This window comes from Antrostomus carolinensis, unplaced genomic scaffold (genome assembly GCF_000700745.2).
Source record: "Antrostomus carolinensis isolate BGI_N321 unplaced genomic scaffold, ASM70074v2 scaffold15516, whole genome shotgun sequence".
Classification (NCBI taxonomy): Eukaryota; Metazoa; Chordata; class Aves; order Caprimulgiformes; family Caprimulgidae; genus Antrostomus; species Antrostomus carolinensis.
Genome location: NW_010319910.1, coordinates 1 through 15956, shown reverse-complemented (window position 1 = coordinate 15956; position 15956 = coordinate 1). Strand labels below are relative to the sequence as shown.

General features: G+C 39.3%; 1 protein-coding gene across 1 annotated transcript; it reads right to left on the bottom strand.

Moving 5' to 3' along the window:
- Window positions 1-12281: 12281 nt before the first annotated feature.
- Window positions 12282-13217, bottom strand: LOC104518399 (olfactory receptor 6B1). Its single transcript, XM_010169442.1, has one exon. It carries the CDS (start codon window positions 13215-13217, stop codon window positions 12282-12284), a length of 936 nt encoding a protein of 311 aa, XP_010167744.1.
- Window positions 13218-15956: the final 2739 nt, after the last annotated feature.

Sequence of the window (15956 nt, the reverse complement as noted above, 5' to 3'; positions counted from 1 at the left end):
GCATCTGGGATTCCTGAGAGGCATTTTTAGCCATAAAGACTGGGTGCTCTGATGTTTGGATAGTAATGCTAGTAGCTTGGAATTAGAGGGTAGGGAAGACAGGTAACTAGAACACCTTTCTAGGGAAGAGGGCATTGACAAAGCAATTTGAAAAAAAAAAAAAAAAAAAGCTATCTCTCTGCCTCAGGAGATTATTTCTGTTTGGCATGAGGGAAAGATATCTCTTCAAGGAAGATGTCTCATGTCAGTCAGGCAAATTGATCACCATAGAGAGATGTATCCAGTGCCTGTAGGAATTAAGTATGTGAGAGATTATTTATAATGAGCCAGAAAATTTGCATATACCCACAGATCCAGATGAAGTCCAATGCACATGGCTTATGTGGCAGAAATTTGTATTGAATGCATCATCGTCCCATACAAACTAATTGGCAGTAATGGACTGAAAAGAAGAAAAGGGATCAAGAGTGGATGAATTGCCTGGCTGACTACAGCAATATGAAGAAAATCTCTCTTCCTCCCTCATCTCGGCTATGGAGAAACTGTCCAAGAAATGTCCCAATATGAGGATAAATTCTACCTCAACCTGTACAAAATAGTATCTCAACTATTATGAGCAAGCGTTTCCCTCTTCAAAAGAGTCAACATACACCATGAGGAAATGGAATAGAAAACCTACCTAGAAGAACACATACGTGAGCTGCAAGGAAAAACAATTACTACTGGGGGTTCTTTCAGGAGAATTTCTGCTCCACTTTCCAAAAATCTGTTCCTCAAACAGAGAAGGGTTGATTTTACTTCCAATGCTATGAGCAGAACTCTGATTCATATTAATGAGAAGTGACTGACTATGGTAGGATTGAGACTTGTGCATACCACACAAACTAGTTTATTGATGATGAATATTATGACCAGCATTAGAGGGGCTCTGCCTCCAGCCAGGTGAAGGAAAAGGACCACTGAGTTTACTGGACTATGTGGATTAGATGGCCTGGCACATCTGACACCCAGGAGAATAAGGCTCTAGTAGACACTAGTGCCCAATGAAGCCCAATGACATTAAATTTTAAGGGGTGGAACCCATCTGCATTTTGGGAATGACAGGAGGATTCCAACAGTTGATTGTATTGGAGCTGAAATAAGCCTAAATGGGCACTAAAGACAAAAAACTTCTCACTATGACTGGCTTGGAGGCTCCATGCATGTTTGTCACAGATTATTTTAGGAGGTGGTTTTTCAAGAACACAAAAAGGTACTGGTGGACTTTTGGTACAGTTGCCCCGGAGACAGAGGAAATCAAAGAGCTGTCTACATTCCCCAGTCTCTCAGAGGTATACTTTTACATGGATTCCTGAACAATGACAAACCTTTGAACAAATTAACCAGGAAGCAGTCCATGCAGTAGCCCTTAGGCCAATCTGGGAAGCACAAGATGTTAAAAATGTGTCCTACACTGAAGCAGTAGAGAATGGCCCTACCTGGAGTCTTTGGCAGAAAACACCACAGGAGGCTCAACATTGACCCCTAGGGTGTTTGAGTCAGAGATACAGAGGATTTGAGGCCCGCTAAACTCCCACTGAAAAAACTAAATTGGCAGTGTATGATGGAGCTCTAGGTGCTTTGTCAGTGATCGGTACTGAAGCACAGCTCTTCCTGGCATTCTGATTGCCAGTGTTGGGCTGGATGTTCAAAGGGAGTGTCGCCTCTACACTTCATGGAACTGCTGCCATGTGGAGTGAGTTGCACTGATCACACAACAGGGTTGAATAGGAAGCCCTGGTTGTCCAGGAATTTTGGAAATTGTATTGGGTCTTGCTGAGATGGAGCTAATTTTCCAATAGCAGCCCTCAGAGTACTGTGTTTTGTATTAGTAGCTACAAAGGTGTTGATAACACACCAGTGTTTTTCTTACTGCTGAGCAGTGCTTGAATAACATCAAGGTTGATGTGCATTGGTTGATGGGTGGTGAGCAATTGCACTGTGCATCACTCGTGTATTCATTATTATTGTCATTATTTTTAATTTAAATTATTAAATTGGTTTTATCTCAACCTACAAGTCTTCCCTACCTTTATCGCTCCAATTCTCTCCCTTATTCCACAGGTGGAAAGAATGAGCAAGCAGATGCATGGTGTCTGGCTTCTGGTCAAGTTAAAACCATGACAAGAGTGCTTTTTAAACTCCTTTGTGTAGCCTAGATGTAACTGGATCCAATCTTAGTCTCAGACTTGGCCAACAGTTTATATCTAATATAATATTGATATGCGAATATATAAAGTATAGTTGGATTTGTCATTTTATTTTCTGTATTAAGAATTAGATTTTAGAAAATAAGCTTAGCTTCATTTTGTCTCTGTGTTAGGTGGGAAACTTTAAGTTTAGATCGTTTTGTCTGTGTTAAGGGGGAAACTTTTACAGTAACTAACAAGCTGTTCGACACTATCAGCAAAGGCCTTGCGGTGCCTGGTATGCGAGCAGTCTGGAGCAAGATAAGAAGATGCCTGGTACTCAACACCTGCAGTCTGAAGCAAAAAGCCAACCTTGTTTTGTCTAACGGTCTACAAGGGTGCTAACAAACACCAAAAGGAGGCAGTACGCAAGCGCGAATGGGAGTGAACTTATGTTAAAATTTCTTGGAACTAATTAGCTTAACCCATCCTAAATTTAATGAATATGTATGTGTGTGTGCTTTAAATAATGCCTTTGTAAAAGAGTGGGTGCGCAGGGCCTTTATGGAGCGATCCACCCTGTCGCCCGCCGGCGAATAAAACATACCTGCTTTATAACTCTCTGAGTTGTAAGGTTTGATTCCACAGATCAATATCCATACAATGTTTATAATAGCTGACTAGCTACATGGATTAGTAATGTTTCATAATATTATTTCAGCATATTATCAGTCATTTACCAATGATTCCTCACAGGTAAGGGATCTCTCCACCTGGAGTAAGGAAGGATCTCTTAGTGTCAGGTAAGAAATCTCTGACCTTGATAGCCATCCCTGCTCAAGGAGAGAGTCTTCTGTTCTGCAGTCCAACTGCCATTCAGGGAGAGCTCAAACTGGTCCCATCCTGATAGCAATATTTAGCGTGAAGTAGTTGGCTGACTGTCAATAGTACAGACAAGATAGATGTCTTTTTTTTAGCTCTGATATCTTTTTCTGTACTTTGATTATCTTGTACTTCTGATTTTTTAAACCACCTTTTGAAATATTTTCATAGACAAGTGTCCCTTTTTCTAGACACTTTCACTCCCTTGTATGTGAGCCAGGGGCTTTTTAACTTGCAAGTTCACCCCAAGGACATGAAGCCTGTTGCTTCTTGGTCAGTCTGTGCCAAAGTATGGCTATGTATCAGGTGTATCCAATACAAGTTCCACTGCTTACTTGAGCTTCTTTGCCTTTAGGAAGAAAGAGAAAAAATGAAATAAATTAAACAGAATAATTTCTTCATTTCTCACTCAAGTGGCACTTTTCCACAAAAACATTTTATTTCAAAAAGGAACAAGGGAGAAACACAGTCAAATCTATCCATTTTATCTCAGCAATGCTCCAAAACCTAAAATGTTGGCCAGTGGTTTTAGTCTTAATAAAATAATCTTCATATCATGTTTGGTAAAAATTCAGTTCTTATGATATAACATTGCTAGAGCAAACACTTCAGCAGAATACACACACTGATACAGTAGAATTAAGCTATCCAAATGTGGACATTTTTAACCAAAGTGTCCAAAACCAAACTTTTCTCCAGCTTTCTTTTATAGCTAATAGAGATGAATCACCTTTCTAGAAGACCTTTCTATAGCATTCAGACAATATTTTAGATTGGAATTGGAAAAATAACTTCTCTAATGCTAAGGTCAATTACACTGAATTACACACTGGTAAATGTAAACTTATTTCTACATGTGAGGTCAATCTTCTGTATATCAAAAATATTAGAACATTATTTCCAGACATCCATAGAAAAACCTTCTGTTCCTTCACAAGGGCAACTAATGACAAGACAAGGGGAAATGGGTTTAAGCTGAAAGAGGGCAGGTTTAGATTAGATATTAGGAAGAAGTTCTTCACTGTGAGGGTGGTCAGACACTGGAACAGGTTGCCCAAGGAAGTTGTGGATGCCCCCTCCCTGGAAGTGTTTAAGGCCAAGCTGGATGAGGCTTTGAGCAACCTGATCTAGTGGAAGGTGTCCCTGCTGAAGGAAGGGGGATTGGAACTAGATGATCTTTAAGGTCCCTTCCAATCCAAACCATTCTATGATTCAAGACCAGAATCACAGAATGGTTGCAGTTGGACAGAACCTGTGGAAATTGCTAGTTCAACCTTCCTGATCAAAGCAGGATCAACCCTATGGCATTGTTCAGATGGGGTTTGAATAGCTCCAAGGGTGGAGACTCCATAGTCTCTTTGGGCAACCTATTCCAATGTTGAGTCATGCTCACAGTAAAAAAAGCTTTTCCTTGTTTCAGAAAGAATTTCCTGTATTTCTACATAAGAGAATTGCTTCTAATCTGTTCACTGAACACCACTCAGAGGAGTCTGGCTCCATCTTCTTTATAGCCTCACATCAGATATTTGCATAGACATGTATATTTTGAAAAGATTCCTCCCAAATCTTCTCTTCTCCAGACTAAATACCACCATGTCTCTCAATCTCTCCTTAGATGTCACATACTCCCATCTCTTAATCACGTTCAAGATCCTTTGCTGGACTGGCTCCACTATGACTATGTCAAACTAGGAAACCAAGAACTGGACACAGTGTGCTAGATGTGGTCTCACCGGTGCTGAGTAGAGGGAAAGAATCACCTCCTTGGACCTGCTGGCAGTGCTCTTCCTAATGCAACCCAGTATGCTGTTGGCCTTCTTTGACTCAAAAGCTCATTGCTGCCTCATGTCCAACATGAGGACAGCTTCTGGCATCTTCCCACAGCAGCCACTCCTGCACATCCCCAACCCCTAACCTCACTACCAAAGCCTTGACACGTAAACTCAATACAACCAGATTTTGCAGGATGGCATGAAATATAATGAGCTTACTATTCCCTCTTTTTCTCTGTACAGTGACGTTGTAGCTAACAGGATAAATTTTCCTTCAGGAAGAGTTTTGCTAAACTTCATCATTTTATTGAGCACAAGATATAATAGGGTTTCTCCTGGTTGGTAAACATACAATTTTTAATGGACCATCTTTATTCTTAAAAGAGAGAAAGTCTTAATTAAAAATAAAAATAAGCAAACATAATACTTCAACATTTCCTTTCATGATATATGAAAACAGTTGAACTTGGTCCAAAATTAAATTAGACAGTAATATAATGTGTAAAAAAAAAAACCAAAAAAACACAAAACCCAAGGAAAAAGTTCTTTAATTTTTCAGTAGGTTTTCCCTCTAAACAATGAAAAAGAAATAAACAAAAAGACCTCTGATCTTAATCTCTGTGGATAATCCTTGAAATCACATGCTTCACATTTGAATTTTCATAGCAATTTCTTCTACTAGTACAATCCATAATCTCTCTTTTTACTCCCTTATGTATTTTAAAATATTTGCCTGAGGGCAAATATGACTGAATTGAGACCCTCAGAGTCACTGAATGCCAGAGCTGGGGTGGACCCTCCAGACAGGGGGTGTGAGGAGGTGCTCTGGGCAGGAGGCCTGTCCACAGCCCATGGATGTCCCCACGCTGGAGCTGGGAGCTGTGCCCGAATTGGTCTATGACTCCGTGGGAAGCTCACTTTGGAACACTTCATTCCTGGACTTTCATACTGGGAAGAGCAGCAATGATGAACTGACTGAAGGTAGAGAAATCGGGAACAAAGTGATTTGAGCCCAGGAAGAAGGAAGGGGTTGAGGAAGTTGTTTTAAGATGTGGTTGTTATGTCTCACTGTGCTACTCAGATAAATGGCAACAAATTAAATTGATTTGTTTTCTTCCCCAAGAAGTTTTGTCCGTGACCATAATTGGTGAGTGAGCTGTTCCAGTCCCCATCCTAATCCGTGGTCCCTTTGTTGTGATTCCCATCCCATCTCACCGGCTGGGGTGGGTGAGTGCAGGACCGCATGTTCCTACTGTTGTTAAACCACCACATATTACTAATCCTCCCATCTCCTTCTCAGTTTTACTGTTTACTTCCCCTTAGCATGCAGTCACGAAATCGTATTGTCCTTGTTTGTAGAGTGGATATCTACACCTGGGTCACTTCAATAGAGAAAATAGATATTTTTATGATACGATTAAGTTCACCTTCAAGTATATAACCTATCGCATTCAAGGAAGATACACATCTCAGGACTATATGGTGCCAAATGGGGATCTACAAAAGACCTGAGATAAAGGGTGCAGGGTGTGATACAGGTTATATTGGGTTTCCATGGCAAGGTTTCTGTAGCACTTTGAGGGACAGAGCTGCAGGGTGGCTTCCCTGAGAAGATACCTGAAGCTGTCCTCATGTCAGACAGAGAGAGTTCCAGTCAGCTCCAAGACTCACTTGGTCCCACTGCTGGACAAAACTAAGCCAATCAGTGGTATCGTCTCTGTGATAACATTTTTAAGAAAGTGAAAAAAACGTTGCACAACACCAATTCTGAGATAAGAGCAAGAAACAAGTATGCAGACACCAAGGTCAGTGAGGAAGGAGGGGGAAGAGGTACTCCAGGCACTGGAGCAGAGATTCCCCTGCAGCCTGTGGTGAAGACCACAGCACTGGTTCTCCATGGTACCACAACTTCCTTCAAGGCACATCCACTTGCTCAAGCATGGGGTCCTCCACGGGATGCAGAGTGAATATCTACTCCATCATGGAGCTCCATGGACTACAGAAGGACCATCTGTGTCACCATGGTCTTCACCACTGCTCTGTCTTGGAGCTTTCTGGAATTGACGCTGTCCAGCATAGGGACAGTTCCTGGCAACTTCTCTTAGAAGCCACTTATAAACATCCCATGCTACCAAAGCCTTGCCATGTAAACCTAACACATAGGTACAGGGCCACACAAGGATACAGGACTACACTGGTCTAAAGAACTTTTGCCCAAAGATCTTATAAATGTGAATCATGAACCATTTTGCAACAACTGACCTAGTGGTCGGCAAAATGGAATTGTTGCAGACATAGATGGGATTAAACTCCTCACATATAATCACCTATATGTGGGAATAGTTTAGCTCAGTTTTAAAGGATCTAAATTTAGTTGTCTTACATATATGTGCCCAGGTGTAATGTGAATAACACTCTGGAGATATACTCAGGGCCGACAGAGCAATTTGAATCACACTAAAGCAGGTAATGATATATGACCATCTAGAATCGAACAGAATAGAACAAAACAGAACAGAACAGAATAGAAGAGTTCAGTTGAAAGAGACCTACAGTGATCATCTAGCCCAAGTGCCTGACCACTTCAGGGCTGAACAAAAGTTAAAGCATGTTATTAAGTGGATTATCCAGATGCCTCTTTAACTCTGACAAGCATGGGGCATTGACCACCTCTCTAGGGAGCCTGTTCCAGAGTTTGACCACCATCCCATTAAAGAAATGCTTCCTGATGTCAAGTCTGAACCTCCCCTGACGAAGATTTGAACAATTCCTAGATACACATCCTGTCACTGGATCCCAGGGAGAAGAGATAAGCACCTTGTGCTTCACTTCCCTGCCTCAGGAAGCTATAGGGAGCAATGAGGTCACCCCTCAGCCTCCTTTTCTCTAAACTAGACAAACACAGAGTCCTTAGCCACCCCTCATACTACATGCTTTCCGACCCTTTCACCAGCTTCATAGCCCTCCTCTGGACACGTTCAATTACCTTCACATCCTCCTTAAATTGTGGGGCCTAGAACTGCATGCAATACTCAAAGTAAGGCTGTATCAATGCTAAATATAGCAGGATGATCACCTCTTTTTGACAAGCTGGTGCACCTCAGGATGTGGTTTGCTCTCTTGGCTGCCAGAACACACTGCTGATTCATATTGAGCCTGCTGTTAACTTGTACTCTTAGATACCTTTTTGTAGGCTTATTTTCCAGCCACTCCTCTCCCAGTGGAGTGGAGTAGAGCCTGTGCTCAGCATTACTCCATCCCAGGTGCAGAATCCAAGACTCGGACTTGTTAAATTTCATTACATTGATGAGTGTCCAATGCTCCAGTCTATCTAGATCCCTCTGCAAGGCCTCTTGTCACTTGAGCAAGACAACAGCACCTCCCAGTTTAGTATCATCAGCAGATTTGCTAATGGTGCATTCAACTCCTGCACTAGATCATTGATAAATATATTGAACAGAACTGGCCCTGGAATTGTGCCCTGAGGAATACCGCGGGTTACTGGTCACTGGATTTTACTGTACATCACTGACTGCAATGATTGGGTCCCTATCATCTGCCATCTAGCCAAATAGGTAGATACCAGCACCTAGTATTTTCATAGAATCATAGAATCACAGGATGGTTTAGGTTGGAAGGGACCTTAAAGATCATCTAGTTCCAACCCCCCCTGCCATCAGCAGGGACATCTTCCTCTAGACCAGGTTGCTCAAAGCCTCATCCAGCCTGGCCTTAAACACTCCCAGGGAGGGGGCATCCACAACTTCCTTGGGCAACCTGTTCCAGTGTCTGACCACCCTCACAGTGAAGAACTTCTTCCTAATATCTAATCTAAACCTCCCCTCTTTCAGCTTAAACCCATTTCCCCTAGTTTTGTCATTAACTGCCCTTATGAAAAGTTCTTCCCCAGCTTTCTTGTAGGCCCCCTTCAGGTATTGGAAGGCTGCTATAAGATCTCCTCGAAGCCTTCTCTTTTCCAGACTGAACAGCCTGTCCTCATAGGAGAGGTGCTCCAGCCCTCGGATCATCCTGGTGGCCCTCCTCTGGACTTGTTCTAGCTACTCCATGTCTCTCTTGTGATGGGGGCTCCAGAACTGGACACAGTACTCCAGGTGGGGTCTTATGAGAGCGGAGTAGAGGCCAAGAATCACCTCCCTCGATTTTCTAGTATATCCTACAGTATTTAAAATCATTGAGACTTCAGGAAACTGCCCTAAACAGCAGTTTCCCATGGGTTCACACCTACCATTTCCCTGAAGAAGCTGAAGTATACTTACACAGTCTAGTGTCTGTATTCTGCTGACTTTCTCATTCTCCTAAGTATCCTGAACTCCACTCTCATGATCACTGCAGCTAATGTTACCATTGACTATCATCTCCATGACCAGTTCAACCTTGTTTGATATAGAAGATCCAGCTAGTTTGTCTATGTAGCATTTGTATTAAGAATTTATCCCTAATACCCCTGAGGTTTGCTTGCGTTCGTAAGTGCTGCCTGCTGAAGCTAGGGAGCTTAAAATCCCCCAGAAGAAGTTCTGTCTGTTATCTGGAGATTTCCTCAAGTTGCTTTTGAAACTATCCAATCTGTTTCAACACTCTATTATATCTTTATCATTGACCATTCCAGGATACATCACCCTTTTGAAATATGTTTCCCTTCTTATTGACTTTGGAGAGAATCAAGATGAGTAGGCTAGGTAATCAACTGTCAGCCCAGCTCAGTTAGTTTGGCTGTTCTATGAAATTTCAGCTGACACTAGACTTATATGTTTAGGGAGCTCATTTCAACCCACAGTTAGGCAAGATAACTACTAGCTCATTGATGGAATATATTTGACGATAGATATTCTTGCATAAAACTTTACACATACATTGGTTTCCCTGTGCTCTTATTATAGTCAGTGATGAGAACCGGACATGAGTGAGATTTAGCTCAATCCAAAATCGTATTTTCTTTTATCAGATTACTAGTACCATGAAAATGTCTCTGTATTTCCGTGAAACCTGAGGATACTGTTGTTCATGCCCACAATACCATACTGTTAAAACAGAAAGGATTAATCCTGTGGCTATTATAGAGACGTTTATAACACAATATAAAATAAATGGGCCCTATTATGGCTATCATTAAGACTAATTGTGGATTTTGTTTTTGCAATTAATATACAGTAATTCATTATTATTATTTTCCAAAATAATAATAAATATAAAAATCTAAATTCAAATATTCAAAATTATTAAAGTACAACATCGTTATTAGGAGTAATAACATCTAATGGAGATACAATTTTCTCTATCTTGTTATTATCCAGTTTACTATTATCAGAAAAATGAGAATTTGAAGTGTTCTGATTTTCAGTATTCATAGAAAATGAAAACAGATCACAGAATTATTAACTGAGTAATAATGCTTACATTTGCAGCATGCGACCAGTGTATTCCTTAGGAATAAATAGTATCAGAATGATCACTACTCTTTCAACAAAAGTTTTTGTTGTTTATTCTACTTTGTTCTGAAGATTAAGAATTGTCATATTTGGGTAGATGTCTTCAACTGAACTAGTCATTTTAGACTCTTTTGGTGTTTTACATCAGTCTAAGAAAAAGGTGTAAAGTTAGGTGATATCAATCCAGGACTATGTAGTAGATACCCATTTAATTTCCATAAGAGTAATTTTTACTTGAAAAGTTAAAATAACAAGTCCGTCAAAACAAATTTAAGTAGTACTACTGCTACATCACACATGGGAAACAAAATTTTTACTCTTTTATGTAGAGATCATAGTGGCACTGAAGCCCTACTTCCATGACTGTACACACTGCATACTGGATCTTACACTGGTTCTGGTCCTTCTTGGCCAGAAGCCACCACAGCTGTTCACCCACTTCCCCCCCCCACCTCCAGCAGATAGGGGAGAGGATTGTGGGTTCAAGGATAAGGAGGCTTGTAGGTAGGGATGAGAACAGTTTAATAATAAAGAGAAAACGTAAAATAATACTAATAGCAAAATACTAGTGATAATGATAACAGTAATAAAAGATACAAATGAGTGATGCACAATGCAACTGCTCACCACCCACCGACTAAGCCCAGCCCATTCCCAGATAACGATCCCAGAGGAGCGACAATCCTGAACCGAAACCACAATCCCAGAAGAGCGAGACCCTGAGCGAAAACCAGAGAATCACCCCACCCTTTCTAGTTAGCTCGGGTTAATATAATAAACATGATGTCATATGATATGGAATACCTCATTGGCACATCCAAATGCCAGTTTCGAGTTCTGCTATTCACTGCCCTTCTCCACGTCAGCCCTAATGCAGCTGTGAAGCAGGCAAACACAATGGCTCCAGCAGCAACTAATAACATTAGTACTTTTATCAACATTCCTCTCATAACAAGTTCTACACCAAAACTAGAACACAGCTATTCTAACATCTAAAAAGAAAATTAACTCTATCCTAGCAAAACCAGGACAGCTACACTTGAATAAGAACTACTGGGGATGCTACTGCCTCAAGCCTGAGTAGTTTTGCACCTGAAAGTAGTAGTTCATTACGACACCAGTAAGAAAGGGACCCAGACTCTGTAAAGTATCACTTGAAATACCTTTTTTTTGGTATCTGTATGCATTTATTTATTACCCAGAAAAAACTGGATAATACAGTTAATCCTATATAATTTCAGATGCTGGGAACCCTGAGTTGTGCAACATCAGACAGACCTCTAATCAGGGAATAGTAGGCTGTGGAAATGTCTGTTGAAATGTTACACACCTCTGGTCACTTAAGCTATTATAGGATTTTCTTAAAAGGGAATAATTCCATCCAGCATTCCTACTGTCAAACAGAAACGATGTGCACATAAGAAGATCTTCCTGTACCTTTAGGTAAAGGCAAAGACATACAAGTAGAATAATCATAGATACCAAGTAGGAACTTATTTCAGGCTATACTGTTAAATTCAATGGTAAAGTTTATCCTGCAGCCAATGGACAGGCAGAGGAAAACAAAGGCCTGGAGGACTGTGATAGAATAAGGAAGCCAGTCTGTTTCTTTGATAGATTTTTTTAGTTCTCTTCAAGTGTGGCTGTAGAGATTTGGCCAACTGATTTTCAATGATATCCAATGTTTCTACATGATTTTGAAAATTATAAATCTCATTTTTAGAATTTTCAAAAGGAAATTATCCATCAGCCAAGGTTCTAGTATGACTTATTATATTGCTGTCATAATAGAATAATTTACAGCCACATGTAATTCAGACATCAATGCATCCTCAGGAATGAGGAGACATTTCTACATAGAAAAAAAATGACACAATTTGTTCCTTACCAGACTTCAGTGCAGCAAGACAGTGATGACTGAGTCAGCAATGAACATTTTAGTGGTCTTACTCTACTACATTTCAAGAAGAAAACTTCTCACCACTGTCCATGTTCTTTTGTATCCTAGGAACTTAATGATGTGTAGAACAGCTTGTGCCTATGATCTTTCTCAGATTCTCTTTCACCTCCTTGTTCCTCAGACAATAGATTAGAGGATTCAGTGCTGGTGTGAATACAGCATAAAAGACAGATACTATTTTGTTGAGATTGAATGGATGGATCCTTCTGGGTCTGGCATACATGAAGAGTGTGGCTGAGAAAAAGATAATGACTACAGTGAAATGGGAGGTGCAAGTAGAAATGGCTTTTTTCCTTCCCTGGGTTGAAGGCATACACAAGATAGTTGATAAGATACAGCAGTAGGAAAAAACAATGATCAAGAGAGGTACCAGCAGGATCAACAAGGCTAATGCAAAGTCTACTGTCTCTGCAAGAGACATGTCAGTGCAGGAAAGGTTCAGGACTGGGGAGATGTCACAAAAGAAGTGGTTTATGACTTGTGGACCACAAAATGTGAGGCTTGAAATGAAAGACACCTTGACCAAGGAAACTGAAAAGCCTCCTGCCCATGAGAGAATCGACAGCTGAAAGCACAACTTGTGGGTCATGATGGCTGGGTAGCGCAGGGGATGGCAGACAGCCAAATACCGGTCATAGGCCATTACAGCCAAGAGGACACATTCAGTGCACATAAGGGAGATAAAGAAATATAACTGCATCATGCAGCTGGAGAATGAGATGGTCATGCTCTGTGACCAGAACCCAAACAAAAGCCTAGGCAATGTTACTGAGACATACCAAATCTCCAGGAATGACAAGTTGCCCAGGAAATAATACATGGGTTTTTGGAGGTGATGGTTCCTTTTCACCACAAATATGATGATTGCATTCTCAGCAATTGTTACCATGTAGGTGACCAAAAAGATCAGATGGAGTAAGATCTGGACCTGCAGCCCATAGGAAAATCCCAGAAGAATGAACTCATTGACAGTAGTTTGATTCTTCATTCCATATTGGGTACCCACAGCTATACCTGTAAGTGTCAAAGCAGAAGAAAAAGAAAATGTAAGAGTTCCACAAAAGTAAGTTTGTGTGAAGAACTAGGACACTTAGTAAACTGTGGAAAATTTTTTAAAAGAACCAATATTTCTTACAAGAAAGAAAGGGAGAGAGACACGTCTTTGTTTCCAATTTGTGTTGCTATTGAAACATGTTGCTTTCAATAGCAACACTGAGAAACAATCTGAAACTTAGCAAAAAAGCTCCAGAAGACCTCTCTAATGCATATTATTTTCCTGTGGGATGGAGGATGTAAGAACAAAAAGACTCTCCCTGCTGACATTCACATTGCTGAAAACAGCACCACAAAAGTTGAGATAGTATATAGATAAAAAAAAAAAACAAAAAAAAAACCAAAAAACTAAAAGCATAGATGTCATACTAATTGAACATATAGTTTTGAAAATGTTGGATTTTTCTTAATTTCCTATAAGTATCCACCTCTGTATTTTTAAGTGAGAGCAGTGAGGAATATCGGAAAAGACTGCTATAGAGATTACAAGTCTCTTAGCTAAAGATCTTGGAAGTTCATGTTTGAGCAAGAAATTTTTAGTGAATGTAAAGACTGGCTCCTCCAATGGGTGATTCATCTAATTTATATTAAACAACTGTCTTGAAATAGAAGAATAATTCCTTCTTATTTTCAGTTTGCACTTAGCTCTGTTTTAGATGTCTATCTAGTGGATAATTAAATTTAAATAAGTTAAAGTAGATATTGTATGTTTCTGTTACCTGTTTTGCTTGAGGTTACTTTTATAACAAATGGGTAATCTCCTTAAGGCATTAATTGATCATTGGTAGCCTGTTTTTAGCTATATCTCCTCCCAAAACACATCACATATTTGCACTCTGGAAATGTCTGTTTCTTTTCATGGACATTTTAGTGATCCTTGACTAACCTTGAAGTAGTTGTCTGTACTGTAAATGATTTATGATGGAGGAGGTAAGGTTTATTCTTACTGCTTTTATTGTAAATGAGAGCAAAGAACGAACACATAAATATACCTAATTCTAATCTACTTACTTTTAGATTTTACAGTTCACTAATATATGCAAGCTTGTGTACACATGAGAGATGGCTGTACATAAGAACACTAATATAGTCTTTATCTGTTTCCTTTCATCATTACCTGAATATATGTGGCCCTTTGAATAATGAAGGGATGACAAGTTTGACATCCCTTAATCTAGGGATTAGATTCCATCCCTTCTAAGGAACAAAGATTTGACAGTTTCTTTCTTCAAAAATGAAAACAGAAGACTTTCAAGAAATGGTAAGCAGGATACTTTTTCAATACCTTTGTTCATCCAAATTAAAAAAAATAATCCTTTTTCACAGAATAAGTTCTGGGCAAATTCCTTGATTCAAAGGAGAACATGAGCAAAAAAATATTCCCAACAGAGAACAACACAGTGACTGTCTAACAGCCAGTGAAGAGTAAAAATGGCACAAGAGATCGTCAGACAGCTACTCTCACATTCAGCCCCTCCAATGTTTCTTCTATCTTCTCTTTACTGCTCATATCTTCCTAAAGATCTTAATAAAAAGAACTGTACATCTCTAATTATAAAAGTCATTTGTTAAAAAGAATAAACACTGATGTGATATACATCAGCAGGTATGATTGTATTTACAAAGTGCACTGGATATTTTTGTATTTATCAAAATCAAGGCAAGTAATGGCAAGGCAAGAAAAATCTTGGGTTTTTTTTGTTAAGAGGAAAAATTTAATGGAAAGACTTGATGAATTTTGGTATTATTCTTGACTTGCAAGTATATTCCCTCATTATACACCTGGCAGTTTACATGATGAAAGTGCATGGGATGGGATAATTGCTTTTTGAAGCATTTAATACAATAATTTACATCATAATGGATATGTGATTTTATCTGTTATTGTAAGAAAGCATTAAGACTTACCAATTCAGGATTTCCAAGTACACATGTGGTCTTTAAACCTTTGAAATGAGCAGTGGATCAGACATATTTTTTTCTAACCTACTTGAGTCCTTTAAAGACCTCAATGTCTTTTCTGGGAATGCATCACTTGTACAAAAATATCCAAGCTAATAAAGTCCTCTGCCAATTAAAGAAAAAAAAGGGAAAAGGGAAGGAGAAGCTTAGTATCACTAATTATCACCTATAATTATCTCCAGATGCTAATTTATATGTATAATCATATGTAGTAGAAACAGAGTCTGAAATGAGATCAAGGGAATAGAGGTCATAACAAAAACGATACCTGTCATGCTTTGTACAGAATGACAAGTATTCTTTCTCTAAACTATATTAGGAAGACAAGACTAGGTAGGAATTATATTTGCTGAAGTATTTGGGAATTCTGCAATTTTATTTTGAATAAAACATACATTCTCAGAATGATATTTTTTTTTCTTTAAAAAAAAAAAACTTCTTCAGTTTACACATCTAAATATTAAAGATGCAGGAATTGGTACATGTTTATGAAATCTAGATATAGACATCTATGTAGACATGTCTACCTTAAGTATTTGGAATGTAGATTTTAGTTTCTAGATAGACAAACATTGTCACCTGAAATATCATTAGATCTATTTAGTCACAAAATTGTCTCTAGAGATTAGGAGGTATCATAGTATATATACTATCAAACCCATGTGAATATGTATACCAATGTCATTGCTTTGGATTCTTCGATAATGGCTGG